Raw genomic sequence first — 21736 nt, forward strand, 5'->3', positions numbered from 1 at the left:
ATATGAGCCACCATACCTGTCCCACTCCCAGCTTTTTAAAATCTTTCCATTTTCTTTCTTTTTTTTTTTTTGAAACAGTGTCTGGCTTTGTTACCTAGGCTGCCAGGCTGGAGTGCAGTGGCAAGACCATGGTCACTGCAGCCTTGACTTTCTTGACTCAAGCGATCATCCCACCTCAACCTCCTCGGTAGCTGGGACTATAGGCATGCACCACCATGCCCAGCTAATTTTAATTTTTTGGATAGAGATTGGGTTTTGCATGTTGCCCAGGCTAGTCTTGAACTTGTGGGCTCAAGTGATCACCTGTTCTTTCTTTCTTTCTTTTTTTTTTTTTTTTTGAGACAGGGTCTCACTCTGTTGCCCAGGTTGGAGCGCAGTGGTGCAATCTCAAGCTCATCTGGACTCAATTGATCCTCCCACCTCAGCCTCCCGAGTAGCTGGGACCACAGGTGTGCACCCCCTGCCCAGCTAATTTTTGTATTTTTTGTAGAAACAGGATTTGCCATGTTTCCCAGGCTGATTTTGAACTCCTAAGCTAAGTGGTTTGTCTCTCTTAGCCTCCTAAAGTGCTGGGACCACAGACATGAGCCACTGTGCGCAGCCACTTGTTCTTAAAATAATATATAGTAGCTTTAAAACTGTAAGATGAATATGGAAATAAGAGAACTTTTAAGCTTAGTTCAGTGTTTTTACATAAGTAAAAAACCACAATCACATTAATATGAGTGGTTGCGGATTCACAAATTCTTCTCATATAGTATATGTTCTTACAAATAAGTTGTGAAAAATTTAGGTCGGGTGAGGTGGCTGATGCCTGTAGTGCCAGCATTCTGGGAAGCCGAGGCAGTTGGTGGATCACCTGAGGTCAGGAGTTCAAGACCAGCCTGGCCAACATGGTGAAACCCTGTCTCTACTAAAAATACAAAAAAATTAGCAGGATGTAGTGGTGCGTGCCTGTAGTCCCAGCTCCTCAGGTGGCTGAGGCAGGAGAATCACTTGAACCCAGGAGATGGAGGTTTCAGTGAGCCGAGATTGTGCCATTGCGCTCCAACCTGGGCAACAAAGTGAGACTTCATCTCAAAAAAAAAAAAAGAAAAAGTTATGAGAAATTTGTTTCATTTTGTTTTAGGAATCAGATGAAATGTTAATCTCATTATTATGTGCTTTATGAAGTTTAAATGCTGTTTTGTCATCTATTCTGCTTTTAATTAGTATAATCTGAATTTGGTGACATGCTGGTTTGTTTTGTTTTGTTGTTGTTTTTTTAAATTTAGGCAGCTAATACTTGATGGTCAATGGGATGAAGTTCTTCAGTTCATTCAGCCTCTAGAATGTATGGAAAAATTTGACAAAAAAAGGTAAGATTTCATCTGAAGTTTTTAGTGTCTTATCATTGGTAGAAGCTTAGCAAAACAAAACAATAAACAAAAAATTTCATTTTTATTTTTCTTTCTCCACTGGCTTTGAGCAGAGAGTAAACAAACTGATCTCTCTCTGTCACCCAGTTTGGAGTGTGGTGGCATGATCATGGCTTACTGTAACCTTGATCTCCTGGGCTCAAGCAGTCCTCTCACCTCAGCCTTTCAAGTAGCTGGGACTCCAGGTGTGTGGAGTATTTTTGTATTTTTGTTTTTTAGAGATGGGGTTTCGTCATGTTGCCCCAGGCTTCCCCTATGTTCTTTGGGTTATTTTAAATTAATTTAATGTTAACTGACCCTTTCTTTTGCTATTAGCAATCTGATGATAAATTTTAAGACAGGTTCTTGTTCTATCACCCAGACTGATGTGCAGTGGCGTGTGTATAGCTCACTGCAGCTTCAAATTCAACAGTGAATTTTTCATTTCAAATATTATACTTTTCATTTTCAAATTTTATAATTTTTTTGGTAAGATTTTCCCGTCTGTTCATTCATTATGATTATATTTTCCTTTAGGTCCTTCAACATACTGAGAGTAGCTCCTTGTATGCTAGTGTAGTCCTTGCTTGGTAATTTGGACATCTGTTTCTATCAGGCTATTTCTAATGATTACCTTTTCTCTTAATTGTGAGTCACCTTCTTTTTTTTAACTATGTCTAATTATTTTATGAATGTAACCTGTACATTATAGAGTCACTCTTGAGGCTCTGAATTCTGTTCTCTTCCTATATAAAAGGTTTGATTTTTATATGGGCAATTATTTAACTTAGGTAGCCTCAAAATGCAGACTCTTTCTCCCCGTTTGTGGGCACCACCCAAAATCTCTGCTCAGTTCTTTGGACTCCATCTGTTTTCTCCAGGCTCCTTGGAGTCTCCCTTGCATCTTTATAGTTTAGGGGATAGCCAGGGATTTGGGCAACTAAGTTTATACAGTAGATTTTGGTATGTTTCCTACTGTGGCTCCCTCTGTTTTTGGATCTTCCTCTCATTTTTTAGCTGCTCCGGTAGTACCAAACTTTTTTTTTTTTGAGACATGGTCTCATTCTGTTGTCCAGGCTGGAGTGCAGTGGTGTGAACACAGCTCACTGTAGCCTTGACCTCCTGGGCTCAAGTGATTTTCCTCCTTCAGACTCCTGTGTAGCTGGGACCACGGGCGTATGCCACCCATTGGCCTAATTTTTAAATTTTTTATAGAGACCAGGTTTCACTTTGTTGCCCAGGCTGTTCTCAAACTCCTGGGCTCAAATGATCCTCCTGTCTTGGCCTCTCAAAGTGCTGGGATTACAGGTGTGAGCCACCTTGCTCAGCCAGTAACCAGACTTTTTGTTGACTCCTCAAGCCTACAGCTTTTTCTTTGACTTCTAACTCACACAGTATGAACTAGGGGGTGCCTTCAGCTGGAAAGCCTTATGCCTTTGAATTTGACCCCTTAAATTTCTGTTTTTTTTTTTTTTAAAGGATTGACTTCCCTCTAGTTATGCCAGTTTTTTATTGTTTTCCAGTGCATTCAAGATAGTCATTTTTTGAAGCTGGGCACAGTGGCTTACGCCTGTAATCCCAGCACTTTGGGAGGCTGAGGAGGGCAGATCACCTGAGGTCAGGAGTTGGAGACCAGTCTGGCCAACATGGTGAAATCCTGTCTCTACTAAAAATACAAAAACTATTAGCTGGGCATGGTGGCAGGTGCCTGTAATTCCAGCTACTCAGGAGGCTGAGACAGGAGAATTGCTTGAACCCGGAAGGCAGAGGTTGCAGTGAGCTGAGATCATGCCATTGCACTCCAGCCTGGGCAACAGAACAGGACTCTGTCTCAAAAAAATAAATAAAATAAAACAAAATAGTCATTCTTTATATTTTATCTAGGATTTATTGTTGTTATATGCAGAAAGGTTAGCCAGATACAAGTTACTCTATCATTATCAGAAGTTGTACTTCTTATTTTTTGATTTGCTGTTCAGACCATGCTATTTGATAGTTCTTTGCATTCGTACATTCTTCACATATCTGGAATATTAATCCTTTCACCGTCTCTTACCTTTACCTGGTACACTCCTGATTGTCTTCTTAGAGTCAGATATTATGTCTTTTTTTTACTTCCTACCCCTCCGTACAATTGGTTTCGTACTTCTTTGAGGCCTTGCTAAACTCTGAATATTTCATATAATTTATTAGGTGACCCTCTTTTTGAAGGCAGAGTCACCTGTTTTATTGGACACAATTTGCTACTACAACAGTGGCTGAAAGAATGACTGAAGGTTCATTATTTTTTTCTTTCAAGCCTTAGAAACACTTTTTCTAGGCCTGGCATGATTGCTAATGCCTGCAATCCCAGCACTTTGGGAGGCGGAGGCGGGTAGATCACCTGAGGTTAAGAGTTGGAGACCCGCCTGACCAACATGGAGAAACCCCATCTCTACTAAAAAATATAAAATTAGCCGGCATGGTGGTGTATGCCTGTAATCCCAGCTACTTGGGAGGCTGAGGCAGGAGAATTACTTGAACCTGGGAGGCGTAGGTTGTGGTGAGCCAAGATCATGACACTGCACTCCAGCCTGGACAACAAGAGCGAAACTCTGTCTTAAAAAAAAAAAAAAAAAAAAGAAAAAGACTTTTTCTATAAGTTGCTTCAGGCAATAAAGCTTTTGTTTTTTAGACAAGTTAGGCAGATTCTTTTGCTATCCCTTCCCCTCACTGAAAATTTTTTGTTAAAAAGCTTTAGATTGGGACTGGGTGCAGCGGCTCATACTTGTAATCCGAGCACTTTGGGAGTCTGAGGAAAGAGAATATTTTGAAGCCAGGAATTTGAGATCAGCCTGAGCAACAAAGTGAGACCCTGTCTCTACAAAACAATTTAAAAAATTGGCCAGGTGCTGTGGCACACAATTGCAGTCCTAGCTGCTTGGGAGGCTGAGGCAGGAGGATTGCTTGAGCCAAGAATTTGAGGCTGTGATGAGCTATGATCATGTCACTGCACTCCAATCTGGGTGACAGAGCAGAAGACCCTGTCTCTAAAAAAGAGAAAGAAAATAAAAGCTTCAAGTCTGTGCTTATTTTGTGACTTTTTAGAAATGTTCATTTCCTCCTACCCTTTTAGCCACATTTTAATTAGACTTTTCTCATATTTAAAAAGAAAATAATTTGATTTAATCTTTTTGAATGTATAGGTATTTAAAAATGTAACATACCCTATAAATATATACTGTTATTTGTCAATTAAAATTTTTTTAATAAAAAAAAAACTGGCCGGGCGCGGTGGCTCACGCCTGTAATCCCAGCACTTTGGGAGGCAGAGGCGGGTGGATCACGAGGTCAAGAGATCGAGACCACCCTGGTCAACATGGTGAAACCCCGTCTCTACTAAAACTACAAAAAAAAATTAGCTGGGCATGGTGGCGCGTGCCTGTAATCCCAGCTACTCAGGAGGCTGAGGCAGGAGAATTGCCTGAACCCAGGAGGCGGAGGTTGCGGTGAGCTGAGATCGCGCCATTGCACTCCAGCCTGGGTAACAAGAGCGAAACTCCGTCTCAAAAAAAAAAAAAAAAAAAAAAAAAAAAAACTGGATGTATGTTAGGTAAACAAAACATTGGATATAAAAGACTTTTGATTTAATATTAGGTAACATTTGATATCTTCCATAAAAATTGGATTTTTGTTTAGAATTAATATTGGAAATAGAAATTTATTCTCTGAGTGTTAAATTGTGATTATTTGTGACTAAAATTTCTTCAGTTATGGCTTCAATGTGATAAGAAGCTTAGTAAATTATTTGAATACTTTTCCTAAAGCAAAGGTACTTATATAGTAACTTTTATTTGACATCAGACATTGGAGAATTAATGTTTCATTTTTTCCCACAGGTTTCGTTATATTATTCTGAAGCAGAAGTTTTTAGAAGCTTTATGTGTTAACAATGCAATGTCAGCAGAAGATGAGCCCCAGCATGTAAGATTTTTATTCCTGAAGGTTTGCGCCCTAGTCTTGTTTTCAGTCATAAGTATTTTAGTCACTAAAACAAAAGATTAGCATCACAAATTTTCACAGTTTCTACGAACTGGGGTGGGGCAAGATCTACTGTTTTCTAGATGTAGTATTTTCAAAGTTTAGTGCTTCTAAACTTGTTCTATTGTTTAAGCCAATATATATAACTAGCTAGCTAGTTGAAGAGTGTGTGCGTCTCTTGTTTAAGGTAAGTTAGCAATAAATAAGGTTTGACTTGATGACTCTTCATCATTCCTTTTTTTATCCAAGAAGTGTATTGGTTATGTTTATTTTCTTTTTCTCTGTCTTTTCAGTATTTCTTTGATCTAGAGATAGTTTTTTGTTGAAATGTTTGTCTTCAAAATGAAAATTTATTTTGATTAGAAAAGTGACTTTTAAAGTTTCAGTGTTAATAACTAAAACTGAGAAAACTTATTAAGTTCTAGTAACTGTTCACTGAAGTAAAGTGTCTTAGTCCTTTTGAGCTGCTGCAACAAAATATAAACTAGGGGGCTTGTAAACAATAGAAGTTTCTCACGGTTCTAGTAGCTAGGAAGTCCAAGATAAGTTTCCAGCAGATTCAGTGTCTGGTGAGGGCCTGTACCCTGGTTCGTGAATGGTGCCTTCTAGCTGTGTCCTTCACCTGGTTAAAGAGGCTAGCCAGCTCTCGGGTCTCATGTGGGTACTAATCTAATTCATGAGGGCTGAGCACTCCTGACCTAGTCACCTTGCAAAGGCCCTACTTTTCTAATACCATTACATTGTGGGATTACGATTTCAACATAGGAATTTTAGAGAGGCACAAACCTTGAGACTGTGGCAAAAACCACATTTTATAGTTTTTTATTGAATTTTACAGTGGGGACTTTGAGATAGAGAAGTATTTGCCAGATAAGGATGTTCAAAAGTGAAAAGAACACCGGAACGTGAGTTAGGAGACCTATTTTTTCTTCTGTCTTTGCCAATAATCAACTGAATTACCTTGGTAAATGTGTTCCCTTACTTTTCCCTTATGTAAGATATGGAGGCTGGACCAGTTGAGCTCTGCGGTTACATCATTAAAAGCTTATGATTCAAAGACAGAATTCACTATACAAATTGTTATATTTTGTCTCTCAGCTAAGCTTCCTTTTTGTTCTGTCTGTGGATTGTTTTGTAGTAAGTCAACTGTAGCCGTTCCCTTTTCTTAACTTTTATCCCCACACAATTTTGCCCTAAGGTAAGTTTGGACTAACAGAATGGCTCTTTTGCCTTTTGGGTAAGCTGGAGTAATAGCAAGCTTTATAAATAATGAATGTTGGCATGCTTCAATTTTCATTTCTAGAAAACTTAATTATTCTTACCCTTAAAAAATTGTATATTTGAGAGCTGGGCGCAGTGTGGCACACCAGTGGTCCCAGCAACTTTAGAGGCTGAGGCTGGAGGATCACTTGAGCCCAGAAGTTCAAGCCTGTAGTTCACTACATTTGTGTGTATGAATAACCACTGCACTCCAGCGTGAGCAGCATAGTGAGATCTTATCTTAAGCCTGAATTATAATAAAACACTGTTTTTATAGATAAAAGTTTAATGTGCTAATTAACCAAATTTTTTATTTTTATTTTACTTGTGAAAACATTTTGGTTTTTTGAAAGCTGTTACATATCCTACAAATTATATGAGTATTCTGTGACAATGTAATTTATCCTTTGTATCTCATTGTTTTCATATTTCACAGCATGTTTTTTATAGTCATTATTTGATCGTTTACATTTTTCTTACAGCTGGAATTTACCATGCAAGAAGCTGTGCAATGTTTACATGCTCTAGAAGAGTACTGTCCTTCTAAAGATGACTACAGTAAGCTCTGTTTGCTGTTGACTTTGCCTCGTCTGACCAATCATGCTGAGTTTAAGGACTGGAATCCCAGCACTGCACGAGTTCACTGTTTTGAAGAGGCTTGTGTCATGGTTGCAGAATTCATCCCTGCTGATAGGAAGCTAAGCGAAGCTGGTTTTAAAGCGAGTAACAATCGTTTATTTCAGCTTGTAATGAAAGGCCTACTTTATGAATGCTGTGTAGAATTTTGTCAGAGTAAAGCAACTGGAGAAGAAATTACAGAAAGCGAAGTGCTTCTTGGCATCGACCTCTTATGTGGTAATGGTTGTGATGATTTGGATCTGAGTTTACTGTCATGGCTTCAGAATCTTCCATCTTCTGTCTTCTCTTGTGCTTTTGAACAGAAAATGCTTAATATTCATGTTGACAAACTTCTGAAACCTACAAAAGCTGCATATGCTGATCTTTTGACTCCTCTTATCAGCAAACTGTCTCCCTATCCCTCATCCCCCATGAGAAGACCTCAGTCAGCTGATGCCTACATGACCCGCTCCCTGAATCCTGCTTTAGATGGCCTCACTTGTGGACTAACCAGTCATGATAAGAGAATTTCAGACCTTGGAAACAAAACTTCTCCAATGTCACACTCCTTTGCTAACTTCCATTATCCAGGGGTACAAAACCTCAGTAGAAGCCTCATGCTTGAGAATACAGAATGTCACAGTATTTATGAAGAATCCCCTGAGCGGTAAGCATTTGCTTATAAAACAGAAAATCTTCAGAAGTTTGAGGTAATCTAATTATAGTGTGTTTTTCTTTTCTGTTTTTGTTTTTTTTTTTTTTTTGAGATAGGGTCTGGCTCTATCTCAGGCTTGAGTACACTGGCACAATCTCCCAGGTTCAAATCAGCCTTCCTGAGTAGCTAGTACTACAGGCACACACCACTATACTCGGCTACATTTGTATATTTGATAGAGATGGGGTTTCACAGGCTGATCTCAAGCTCTTAGACTCAAGCGATAATCCTGCCTTGGCCTCCCAGAGTTTTGGGATTACAGATGTGAACCACCATGTCTGGGAGAGTGTATGTTTTCTTAATGTTCAGGTCCCTTTAGTTGAAAGTTAGTCCTTAATACTTTAGTAAGGGTTTAAAATTTTTGATAATTAAAATTATATGAGAAAAATATTTTTTTGTTGTTGTTAAAACGGGGTTTCACCACGTTGGTCAGACTGGTCTTGACCTCCTGACCTTGGGTAATCTGCCCGCCTTGCCCTCCAAAGTGCTTGGATTACAGGCATGAGCCACCATGCCTGGCCGAAAAATCTTTATATATTTTTAGTTTTTGGATCCTGGGTTGTTTATACTTTTTTCTTCTGTACATAGTACTGTAGCAGATAACTAGAACATAAAACTCTATAATTATTTCCACTTTTTTTGAGACGGAGTGCAGTGGCATGATCTCAGCTCACTGCAGCCTCCGCTTCCCGGGTCCCAGTTCAAGCAGTTCTCCTGCCTCATCCTCCTGAGTAAATGGGATTACAGGTATGTGCCACCATGTCCAGTTAATTTTTGTATTTTTTGGTAGAGATGGGGTTTCACCATGTTGACCAGGTAGGTCTTGAACACCTGACCTCATGATCTGCTCACCTCAGCCTCCCAAAGTGCTGGGATTACAGGTATGAGCCGTCGCGCCCAGTTTAGTGATTCTTATATATATGAAGGAAATGTTAAAGCCACCATTCAGTTTTTCCTTCAAACCTGGCATGAAATAACAAACTCTTGATCAACAGTTGTTTATTTTAGGGTTAGGAAACTTTCTGCCTCATTTTTCCAGGAAACCCATGAGGATGTATGGATGGTTTTCCATAATTCGGAGTTGCCACTGTGAAGTATTAGTGTTGACTTCAATAAATGTATTTCATGAAAGAGACAAAAATGAAACATTTTCACATTACATAGGATAGTTGGAACCATTCTTTGCAGAGGACTCAGTTTGTTTCTAATGAGAGCAAGTGAGCTGGGAGCAGTGGCTCAGGCCTATAATCCCAGCAATTTGGGAAGCCGAGGTGGGTGGATCACTTGAGGTCAGAAGTTCAAGACGACCAGCCCGGCCAACGTGGTGAAACCCCATCTCTACTAAAAATACAAAAATTAGCTGGATGTGGTGGTGCATACCTGTAGTCCTAGCTACTTGGGAGGCTGAGGCAGGAAAATTGCTTGAACCTGGGAGGCAGAGGTGGCAGTGAACCTAGATCACGCCACTGCACTCCAGCCTGGGTGACAGAGTGAGACTCCATCTCAAAAAATAATAATAATTAGAGCAAGTGGAGATCTTTAGTTAAGGCATAAGAAATACAGGATAGATGTTTGGGGAAGCCTTTTCTATTAAGTTGCTCTGAGGTTGTAGAGAGGATTGTGATATTTTCTTTCACGTTCTTTAGAGAGGATAATCTAATTTGAATCAGGTTAAGTGAGGGACTTCCTAAAGGGTAGGGCAACTTTTTAAGGTACTGTATTGTTCTATATTTCATTTTTGAAAGATAAAGATAATATCTAGTGATGAACATGAATAATTATATTTCATATAGAAGCATCCTATTTAAATCTCAAAGGAGGCTGGGCGCGGTGGCTCACGCCTGTAATCCCAGCACTTTGGGAGGCCGAGGTGGATGGATCATGAGGTCAAGAGATCGAGACCATCCTGGCCAACATGGTGAAACCCTGTCTCTACTAAAAATATAAAAATTAGCTGGGCACGGTGGTGAGTGCCTGTAGTCCCAGCTACTCGGGAGGCTGAGGTGGGAGAATTGCTTGAATCTGGGAGGCGGAGGTTGCAGTGAGCCGAGATCGTGCCACTACACTCCAGCCTGGTGCCTGGCGGAGGGAGACTTGGTCTCAAAAAAATAAAAATCAATAAATAAATCTCAAAGGAATGGGAAGCCTTGAGCATTGATAGAGTCAATTTTATTAATAAGCATTTGTTGGATTTCTCAGCGCTTTTAGAGAAAATTCTCATTTTCTGGAATGCTGAGCTTCAATTCTGGGGGAACTGCTGATACTCTTCTGTGTATATAAGATGACAGAATCTGGCTGGGCGTGGTGGCTCACGCCTGGAATCCCAGCACTTTGGGAGGCTGAGGTGGGTGGATCACCTGAGGTCAGCAGTTCGAGACCAGCCTGGCCAACATGGTAAACCCCATCGCTACTAAAAATACAAAATTAGCCAGGCGTGGTGTCACGTGCCTGTAGTCCCAGCTACTTGGGAGGCTGAGGCAGGAGAATTGCTTGAACCTGGGATGCCCAGGTTGCAGTGAGCCAAGATCACTTTTGTTGCACTCCCACCTGGGCAACAAGAGGCAAACTCCATCTCAAAAAGAAAAAAGGTGGCCAGGTGCAGTGGCCCACGCCTGTAATCCCAGGACTTTGGGAGACCAAGGTGGGTGGATCACGAGGTCAGGAGTTTGAGACCAGCCTGGCCAACATAATGAAACCCCCTCTCTACTAAAAATACAAAAAAAAAATTATCTGGGCATGGTAGTGCATGCCTGCAGTCCCAGCTACTTGGGAGGCTGAAGCAGGAGAATCACTTGAACCCAGGATGCAGACAGTGGTTGCAGTGAGCCGAGATTATGCCACTGCACTCCAGCCTGGTGACAGAGCAAGACTCTGTCTCGACAAATAAAAATAAGATGACAGTAGCTTCTTGGTCAGTGTATGAATGACATTTGGACTTCTGCATCAGTAATATTGACTTTGTATAGAGAAAAGATACACAAAAATCAAGCCAAATCTGACTGTACATGTCCTGTTTGCTACATAAATTAGTAGAAATTGAGGAACATCTGGATAAAGATGTAAAGAAGTGAAGTGTAAGATTAGACCATTGTAGAAAAAGCAGAGAGGTAAAATGTGACATGTCAAAAATTAAGTAATACAGGTGTTATTACATGAGTAGCAATAATTCAGAAAACATTTGTCATACCTCTGAAATTAGAAAACTTACAAGGCAGAGTGGTGTTGAATAATAAATAGAACATAGTCTTTAAAGTCAGACATAGGTCTGAACAATAGCTTTGCCATTTACTGACTATGTGACCTTGGGAAAGTTATTTAGTCTGTCTGAGCCTCAGTTATCTCCTGTATATAATAAAATGTTGGTTTGCAAAATGAGATAAAGCTTGTATGATTGGCAAGCATGTGATTGGTACTCAATGAATGTGAATTTCTTTCCTTCAAAGCTCATAGCTTTGATAAGGATAGTGTGTCAAAAAGGACTGCTAATGAAATGTGAGAGAGTTACTGTCCTGTGGATAAAGTATACAAATTTACTTTGGAAGAAATTTACTTATTTTTTAACATATTTTCATTTAAAATATATTGAGCCAGTGTGATGGCTCATACCTGTAATGCCAGCACTTTGGGAGACTGAGATGGGAGGATCACTTGAGGCTAGGAGTTTGAGACCAGCTTGGGCAATATAGCAAGACCCCCGTCTCTATTTATTTAAAAAAGAATACATATGTATGGAAGCTCAATTAGATCATAAAGAGTACTACTAGAAATACTTGAAGTCAGTATCGTTTTTTTTTTTTTTTTTTAAGTCAGTATCCATTTAAAACATATTTCAGGCTGGGCATGGTGGATCACTGGAACCCAGGAGTTCAAGACCATCCTGGGCAACATGGTGAAAACTTGTCTCTACAGAAAAATACAAAAATATTAGTCAGGCATGGTGGCATGTGCCTGTAGTCACAGCTACTTGGCAGGCTGAGGTGGGAGGACTGATTGAGCCCAGGAGGTTGAGGCTGCAGTGAGCCTTGATTGCATCACTGTACTCCAGTCTGGGTGGCAACAAGATCCTTTCTCAAAAAAAACTTTTTTTCGGTGATTACTATGTGCGAACAACACACTACAATATCAGGGATACAGTGATTGAAACTATGGTGAACAAGAAGATAAAACATGAAAGAAAGGGAGTGTGTAATATTTTGTAAGGATATCTTTTCACTTGAACAGAAACACTTAAAATGGAGAAAAATTATTTGAAATATATAAGCTTGTAATGCATGTATTTCAGGCATGGACCAGCGTTGGAGTTGGAGTCTGATGGCCTGAGTTTAAGTTCAAATTCTTATTTTCTAGCTATGCAATCTTAGGAAAATCACTTGTTTTTTGAGTGTGTTACCTCTCTGTGAAATGGGTCTTATAACCTATTTCACAGGTTATTGTGCAAGTTAAATGAGATAATGCATACGGAAGTTCTGCATATGTTGCAAAATTAAATGAAATGTTACTTTTTGAAGATTATTTTATTCTTTATACAGTTAATACCTCTTACAAATTCTTCTCTGTGGACATAAAAGGGGACTTCTTGTGGTCATTAGTAGTTTACAGTAGAGCCTGATAGCCAAAAAACTCTTCCTCAGTCTTTCTCCTCTAGATGTCTGTGCATGTATGTTTAGGTGCTCAGGAGTATAGGCTCCTAACTAATGATGCTTTGTGAAGATAACTATCCAGCTTTGCTTTCCTGAACCCTAGAACTGTATTTTGATATGTCTTGTAAGCTTCTACTTGGAGAGGCCATTATCCACCATGCCTCGCTAATTTTTGTATTTTTAGTAGAGACAGGGTTTCACCATGTTGATCAGGTTGGTATCGAACTCCTGACCTCATGATCTGCCTGCCTCGGTCTCCCAAAGTGCTGGGATTACAGGTGTGAGCCACTGTGCTCAGCCTAATTTTTGTATTTTTAGTAGAGATGGGGTTTCATCATGTTGGTCAGGTTCGTCTCAAATTCCTGATCTTGTGATCTGCCCACCTTGGCCTCTCAAAGTGCTGGGATTACAGGTGTGAGCCACCATGGCCGGCCTCAAATAAAGTCTTTTAATAAAATCTCAAAAATTCTTAAAATCATATAGAAATATATTGGAGGGAAAAAATGTTTAGATAACACCACCGTAAGTCTATATAAAGAGAATTTAGGCATTATATTATCTAACCTATTATTCATATTCATTAGTCTATTATAAGCTGGACCACAGAGAATATAAGTGACTGTCCCTAGGCCACACAGCTGATTTTAAACTGGAGACCCTACTCTCACTATCCCTGCCTAATAACATGGTACCCCTCCTTTAAGACGTTCCTTTTTTTTTTTTTTTTTTTTTTTTTTTTAAGGCGGAGTCTTGCTCTGTCACCCAGGCTGGAGTACAGTGGTGCGAACTTGGCTCACCACAACCTTCGCCTTCCAGGTTCATGCGATTCTCCTGCCTCAGCCTCCCAAGTAGCTGGGACTATAGGGACGCACCACCATGCCTGGCTAATTTTGGTACTTTCAGTAGGAATGGGGTTTCACTTTGTTGGCCAGGCTAGCCTCAAACTCCTGACCTCATGAGCCACCTACCTCAGCCTCCCAAAGTTTTGGGATTACAGGCATTAACCACTGTGCCCGGCCCAAGACCTTTCTATTTTTAAAAATCCTTTTTGTGGTGTTTTTAAGAGAAGAAAGAAAAATAAATCTATTTGTATATGGCTTATAAACACTTAGGCTAAATCTTCTTTTTGTATTTTTTGAGACAAGATCTCACTCTGTCACCCAGGCTTGAGTGCAGTGGTGTGATCTTGGCTCACTGTAACCTCCACCTCCCAGGATCAGGTGATCCTCCCACTTCAACCTCCCAAGTAGCTGGGACCACAAGCGCCCCACCATGCCTAGCTAATTTTTTTTTTAAGAGACTGGGTTTCACTGTGTTGCTCAGGTTGGTTTCGAACTTCTGAGCTTAAGTGAGCTGCCTGCCTTGGCCACCCAAAGTGCTGGGATTATAGGTGTGAGCCGCTGTGCCTGGCCTACTCATTTTTTTTTTTTTTTTTTTTTTTTTTTGAGACAGAGTTTCACTCATGTTGCCCAGGCTGGAGTGCAACGGCGCGATCTCGGCTCACTGCAACCTCCGCCTCCTGGGTTCAGGCAATTCTCCTGCCTCAGCCTTCTGAGTAGCTGGGATTACAGGCACGCGCCACCATGCCCAGCTAATTTTTTTTGTATTTTTAGTAGAGACGGGGTTTCACTATGTTGACCAGGATGGTCTCGATCTCTTGACCTCGTGATCCACCCGCCTTGGCCTCCCAAAGTGCTGGGATTACAGGCTTGAGCCACCGTACCTGGCCCATTTTTTTAAATTAAAATTTCTTGGCCAGCATGGTGGCTCATGCCTGTAATTCCAGCACTTTGAGAGGCTGGGGAGGGTGGATCACTTGAGGTTATGGAGTTTGAAACCAGCCTAGCCAATATGGTGAAACTCCATCTCTGCTAAAAATACAAAAAATTAGGTGGGCGTGATGGTGGCCTTGTAATCCCAGCTACTCTGGAGGCTGAGGCAGGCAGGAGAATTGCGTGAACCTGGGAGGTGGAAGTTGTAGTGAGCAGAGATTGTGCCACTGCACAATCTCCAGCCTCTGGGCTACAGAGAGAGACTCCGTCTCAAAAATAATAATAAAATAAAATTTCTCTAACTAAAATATATTTTCCTTTACTCCTACCTCTGCCTTTTTTGTTTTTTTGCACGTTTCTGGAAGAAGTGATACACCTGTTGATGCACAGAGGCCTATTGGCAGTGAAATCTTGGGCCAGAGTTCAGTTTCAGAAAAAGAGCCTGCAAATGGAGCACAGAATCCAGGACCAGCTAAACAAGAAAAAAATGAGGTAATATTTACTATACCTAGTGTTTTTCAGAGTTATTCTCTTTGTAAGAAGTAATATAATTTACTTAGAATTGAAAAATAATTTTCTGATATTTGGGAGTAGTAAAGAAGATACATAGACTTTCTTCTTCTTAGTTTATTTTCTCTCCTCTCCCCAACAAATATGTAGCATGTTTAGTTGCCATTGTGTATTCTGGAACAATTTTAACAAGTGAATTTATTAAAAATCTAAAATATCACAGTTGACATTGCATGTTTTATATGCTTTGGGACTTAAGTAATTGAGCTTACATTAAACATGGCTAGTTTGCATTATTAAAATATATGCCCTGTTTTTTACCAATTAGATTTAAGAATAATAAATTAGACATTTTAAATATAGAATAAAACTTTTATCCAAGTCCAGGGTTCTAGATTATTTTTCTTTGGTGTTTTTGTGAGGAAATTGTATTGTGAATAAGGTTATAAGTTTTATATAGGCTGTGTGTAGCGGTTCACACCTGTAGTCCTAGCACTTTGGGAGACTGAAACAGGTGGATAACCTGAACTCAGGAGTTCAAGACCAGCCTGGACAACATGGTGAACTCGTCTCTACTAAAAATACAAAAAATTAGCCAGGCGTGATGGTGCATGCCTGTAGTCCCAGCTTGAACTCGGGAGGCGGAGATTGCAGTGAGCCAACATTGCCCCTCTGCACCCCAGCCTGGGTAACAAAGTGAGACTGTCTCAAACAAAAACCGACAAACAATTTTCTGTGGTATGCCACTTTGAAGGGGTTAAGTGGTTTTCATAAGTTGAATATGTGTTTTATTTGTTTTCAACTAAATATTAAGAATGTATTTCTTTATAGCAATGCAAGAAAAAACGTTAAAAAAATAAAGTAGAAAAATTATTATGAAAAGTACATGGATATGCACCAAACAATAAGAGTTTTAAAATATAATGCAAATATTGAGAAAACTGAAGGGAGAAATAGTTTTGCAATGATAATTGGAGACTTCAATACCCTACTCATAATAATGGATAAAACATCTAAATAGAAGAGCAATTAGGATATAGACGACTTGAACAATACTGTAAACCAACTAGACCTGACAGACACATATAAAACACTCCACTCGATAATAGCAGAATACATGTCCTTCTCAAATGTACATGGAACATTTTTTAGTGCTATGTGTTAGGGCTATTGGGAACTGTGCTGCGATAAACATACACTTGCAGGTGTCTTTTTGATATAATGACTTATTTTCCTTTGGGTGGATACTCAGTGGGATTGCCAGATTGAATGGTAGTTCTACTTTTAGTTTTTTGAGAAATCACCATACTGTTTTTTTCCATAGAGACTGTACTAATTTATATTCCCACCAGCAGTGTGTAAGCATTCTTTTTTTACTGCATCCATGCCAACATCTATTGTTTTTTAATAATGGCCATTCTGGTTGGGGTAACTTGGTATTTCATTTTGTTTATTAAATATTAATGCAATCCCTCAGTATGGATATTTTTAAAGAAATGCCAGATTTGTATTAGTCTTTATCTACATTCATATTCTGTGACCATGTCCCCCTTGTAACCATTATAATTTGTATTTTTATTTTGAGTTAGGGAACCAAGGCAACCATTCATTTTGGTCAGTCTGTTGCTGTGGAATAAAGCAAATTAATCGATCCACTTGAGTATTAAGACTCATACTGTTTTTTAAAGAGCAATAGATTAAGTATTTTGTGATTATTAAATATAGCTAATGGTATATTTTATTTGGCATTTATAAGAGGTACTGCTGAGTGAAGACATATTCTGTCATAGTTTGCTCAAATATATTCTTTTTATCTAATATTTTTAAGCTTCGAGATTCAACAGAACAATTTCAAGAATATTATAGGCAAAGATTGCGCTATCAACAGCATTTAGAACAGAAGGAGCAACAGCGGCAGATATACCAACAGATGTTGCTTGAAGGAGGCGTGAATCAGGAGGATGGTCCTGATCAGCAGCAGAACCTTACTGAACAATTCCTTAATAGGTTGGTCTTCTAGTCACTTTTTAAAATATGGTGTTATTTGAAAGCTATTTAAAACATGCAATAACTGCTACTTTCTATGTATAGTTTGACATTTTAAGACTTTTTAAGCATTTCAAGTAATGTAGAGTTACATATTGCTTTCTAGTCACAGCATTCTGAGAGCTCATCTAGTTTTGTCTTTGTTCCCTAAACAACTAGAGCAGAAGAGTACAGAGGGTCAGTGCACAGGCTGAACCTTTGCACAGCCGACTGCCAGGTGGATCCAGCTGTCCCAGGTTAACTGAGGATCTAGTGAAAGTTACTCTAGTTCTTTTTATCTCCTTATCTGCTACGTTTTTTTTTTTTTTTGAGACAAGGCTGTCACTCTGTCACCCAGACTGGAGTGCAGAGGTGCGGCCTTGGCTCACTGCAGCCTCAACTTCCTGGGCTCAAGTGATCCTCCTGTCTCAGCCTCCTGAGTAGCTGGCACTACAGCACACACCACTACACCCAGCTAATCTTTGTGTTTTTTGTAGAGACGGGGTTTTGCCATGTTACCCAGGCTGGTCTAAAACTCCTGGCCTCAAGTGATCTGTCTGCCTTGGCCTCCCAAAGGGCTGAGATTATAGGCGTGAGCCACTGTGCTGACCCTTACCTACTTCTTATTTCTTCTAACCTTCTTATAAGGTTACCATGAGGATAAATAGAGTTAATCTATGTAAAGTGCTTAGAACAGTACCTGGCACATTTGCAAGCACTATGTTATTAGCAGCTATTTTTATTGTTACTAAAGTGCTTAAACCTACAGATTTTTTTTTCATGCAATATATTAAAACAATTCTTATAATTTCTGCCAAAACAATATGAATTACATTTATTGTTTAAAATTATAGGAGAAATATATACACACATATATGTGTGTGTTTTTCATTATTTAATTTAATTAATTTATTTATTTATTCTTGAGATGGAGTTTATTCTGTTGCCCAGGCTGGAGTGCAGTGGCATGATTTTGGCTCACTGCAACCTCTGCCTCCCAGGTTCAAGCAATTCTCCTGCTTCAGCCTCCTGAATAGCTGAGATTACAGGCATGCACCACCATGCCTGGCTAATTTTTGTATTTTTTTTTAGTAGAGATGGGGTTTCACTCTGTTGGCCAGCCTGGTCTTGAACTCCTGAGCTCAAGTGATCCGCCCACCTCAGCCTCCCAAAATTCTGGGATTACAAGTTATAAGCCACTGCACCCAGTCTTATGTGTGTGTTTAGAATTCAGTAAAATAATATATATTTCAATAAGCAAGGATTGTTGGAAGATTAAGTGATTAATATGTGCAAATGTACTTAGAACAGTTCCTGGCACATAGGAAGTATGCTATAAATGTTGGCTATCATGATTACGATTACGTAACTGTAATGGTGCCTGTTAGCTCTTAACTTGATTAAGTAGTATTGGAAGTAATCTCCTTGACAACTCTTGAGTGTTGTGCAAGTCAGTGAGCCTGAAATTGATTTTGTCTTCAAACCTTTACAAAGGGAGTGGTTGTTTTTTTTGTTTGTTTTGTTTTGTTTTTTGTTTGTTTGTTTGTTTTTGAAACGGAGTCTCATTCTGTCGTCCAGGCTGGAGTGCAGTAGTGCAACCTGATTATGGCTCGCTGCAGCCTCAACTGCCCAGGCTAAAGGGATTCTTCCATCTCAGCCTCCCAGAGTGCTGGGATTACAGGTGTGAGCCACCACTCCTGGCTCTTTTTTTTTTTTTTTTTTTTTTTTTTTGAGAAGGAGCCTTGCTCTGTCGTCCAGGCTGGAGTGCAGTGGTGCTATCTCAGCTCACTGCAACCTCTGCTTCTAGGTTCAAGGGATTCTCCTGCCTCAGCGTCCTAAGTAGTTGGGATTATAGGCGCACACCACCATGCCCAGCTAATTGTGATTGTGCTGCCTCAGCCTCCGGAGTAGCTGAGATTAGGTGTGCACCACCATGCCTGGCTAATTTTTGTATTTTTAGTAGAGACAGGGTTTCACCGTATTGGTCAGGCTGCTCTCAAACTCTCAAAATCCACCTGCCTTGGCCACTCAAAGTGCTGGGATTATAGATGTAAACCACTGCACCTGGCCTTTTTGTTCCTCAAATAGAGACAGAGTCTCGCTCTGTCACCCCAGGCTGGAGTGCAGTGGTGTGATCATAGCTCACTGTAACCTTGAACTCCTGGGCTCAAGTGGTCCTCCTGCCTCAGCCTACCAAAGCTCTGAGATTACAGGCATGAGCCATTGTACTTGGCTCACACAAGGATTGTTTAAACTGGTGGTCTCAAGAGTCTAAGTAGGCTTCTAAACATCCAGTTTGGGAATCATTTTCTTATCACCTCTGATCAAGTCAGTGGCTTGTCAGAATTATTCTTATTTGAGGAATTGCCGTTTCTGGTTTTTGGATGTTTTCTTCATAGCCATAAAAGTCATGGATGCAATTTGAATTTCTGACCAACTTATTTCGCAGTGAAAACAGCTGTCTAGCAGTGAGAAGATGAAATAGCAAGGTTGTATGATCCTCCTCCCCAATAGTGGTTAGCAATGTACTTCCTCAGAAAAAAAGCTAAGCTATTTGGGAAGATTCATTTTTCTTTTAAAGACATTCATAAATAGAATTTAAATTCTTTTTTTTTTTTTTTTTTTTTTTTTTAAATTTGAGATAGGGTCTTGCTGTGTCGCCCAGTCTGGAGTGCAGTGGTGTGGTGACCACCTCCACCTACCAGGCTAAAACAATCCTCCGGCCACCACAACCAACTAGTTTTTGTATTGTTTGTAGTGATAAAGTTTCACTGCGTTGTCCAGACTGATCTTGAACTCTTGAGCTCAGGCAATCCTCCTACCTGGACCTCCTAAAGTGCTAGGATTACAGGTGTGATCCACCATACCTGGCTTAGAATTTAAATTCTTTCTTGTAATTTAGGTTTAGTTTAGAGTATATTTAGGTGTTATTTTTTTTTTTTTTTTTTTTTTTTTTGAGACGGAGTTTCGCTCTTGTTACCCAGGCTAGAGTGCAATGGCGTGATCTCGGCTCACTGCAACCTCCGCCTCCTGGGTTCAGGCAATTCTCCTGCCTCAGCCTCCTGAGTAGCTGGGATTACAGGCACGCACCACCATGCCCAGCTAATGTTTTGTATTTTTAGTAGAGACGGGGTTTCACCATGTTGACCAGGATGGTCTCGATCTCTTGACCTCGTGATCCACCCGCCTCGGCCTCCCAAAGTGCTGGGATTACAGGCGTGAGCCACTGCGCCTGGCCTCATGTGGTCTTAATTTGCATTTCTCTGATGGTTGATGATTTTGAGCACCTAAAAAATATACCTGTTGGCCATTTGTATGTCTTCTTTTGAGAAATAGCTATTCATATGCTTTGCCTACCTTTTCATGAAATTTTTCTTTCTTTTTCTTTTTTGAGACAGGGTTTGGCTCTGTCACTCAGGCTGTAGTGTAGTGGTGCACTCTCAACCCACTGCAACCTCCACTTCCCAGGGTCGAGTGATTCTCTGACCTCAGCCTCCTGAGTAGCTGAGACTACAGGCGCACACCACTACACCCAGCTAATATTTGTTTTTTTCTTGTTGAGTTGTTTGAGTTCTTTGTATATTCTGGATATTAGTATTTTGTTGCATGAATAGTTTGCACATATTCCTCCCATTCAATAGGTCATCTCCTTAATCTGTTAATGTTTATCCTAAGTTTTTATAAGTTAGTTTCTCATAAATTTTGTCATCCTTTTAACCTTTTCTTATCTATTCTGTTTTCTAACCCTTTAATATATTTTTGTTTAGTTCTTTTTTCTAGAACTCTTTAGTTTTTTTTTTTTTTTTTTTGAGACGGAGTTTCGCTCTTGTTACCCAGGCTGGAGTGCAATGGCACGATCTCGGCTCACCGCAACCTCCGCCTCCTGGGTTCAGGCAATTCTCCTGCCTCAGCCTCCCGAGTAGCTGGGACTACAGGCGTGCGCCACCATGCCCAGCTAATTTTTGTATTTTAAGTAGAGACGGGGTTTCACCATGTTGACCAGGATGGTCTCGATCTCTTGACCTCGTGATCCACCCGCCTCGGCCTCCCAAAGTGCTGGGATTACAGGCGTGAGCCACCGCGCCCGGCCGAACTCTTTAGTTTTATGTGCTTGAGCCTCTGCTAGGGCTTTACAATACCTAGTATCAAGGACAAATTGAATGGAGATTGAATCTATAAATTAAAATGTACTTTTCCTCTTAATGTTTATTCTTCCAAATTACTCTTGCAGCAGGTCATTATTCCCAGATTTAAATTTTGCTTCTTCCTTTTGAGGGGCATAGAAAGAAGAGAAGGCCAGGTACAGTGGCTCATGCATGTAATCCCAGCAGTTTGGGAGGCCGAGGCAGGTGGATCACAAGGTCAGGAATTCGAGACCAGCCTGGCCAACGTGGTGAAACCCTGTCTCTACTAAAAATACAAAAAAAGTAGCCTGGCATGGTGGCACATTCCTGTAATCCCAGCTACTCAAGAGGCTGAGGCAGGAGAATTGCTTGAACCCGGGAAGTGGAGGTTGCAGTGAGCTGAGATTGCACCACTGTACTCCAGACTGGGCAACAAGAGCAAAACTCTGTCTAAAAACGAAAAGAGATGGGCCGGGCGCGGTGGCTCAAGCCTGTAATCCCAGCACTTTGGGAGGCCGAGGCGGGTGGATCACGAGGTCAAGAGATCAAGACCATCCTGGTCAACATGGTGAAACCCCGTCTCTACTAAAAATACAAAAAATTAGCTGGGATTACAGGCACGCGCCACCATGCCCAGCTAATTTTTTGTATTTTT

General features: G+C 40.3%; 1 protein-coding gene across 9 annotated transcripts in view; it reads left to right on the forward strand.

Annotated features, from left to right (window-relative positions):
• Nucleotides 1–21736, forward strand: part of WDR47 (WD repeat domain 47) — a 77944-nt gene that overhangs the window by 24020 nt on the left and 32188 nt on the right. For 3 of the 9 annotated variants that reach the window (XM_032249892.1, XM_032249895.1, XM_032249893.1), the window contains exons 3-7: nucleotides 1275–1358; nucleotides 5276–5381; nucleotides 7160–7962; nucleotides 14788–14914; nucleotides 16761–16939. In XM_032249892.1, coding sequence (XP_032105783.1) covers nucleotides 1275–1358; nucleotides 5276–5381; nucleotides 7160–7962; nucleotides 14788–14914; nucleotides 16761–16939 — 1299 coding nt within the window. The remainder of the gene's footprint in view (nucleotides 1–1274; nucleotides 1359–5275; nucleotides 5382–7159; nucleotides 7963–14787; nucleotides 14915–16760; nucleotides 16940–21736) is intronic. The other 6 variants (XM_032249896.1, XM_032249900.1, XM_032249898.1 and 3 more) reach the window with 3 other exon arrangements.

This window comes from Sapajus apella, unplaced genomic scaffold (genome assembly GCF_009761245.1).
Source record: "Sapajus apella isolate SASKATOON/1434 unplaced genomic scaffold, GSC_monkey_1.0 scaffold69, whole genome shotgun sequence".
NCBI classification, from domain to species: Eukaryota; Metazoa; Chordata; class Mammalia; order Primates; family Cebidae; genus Sapajus; species Sapajus apella.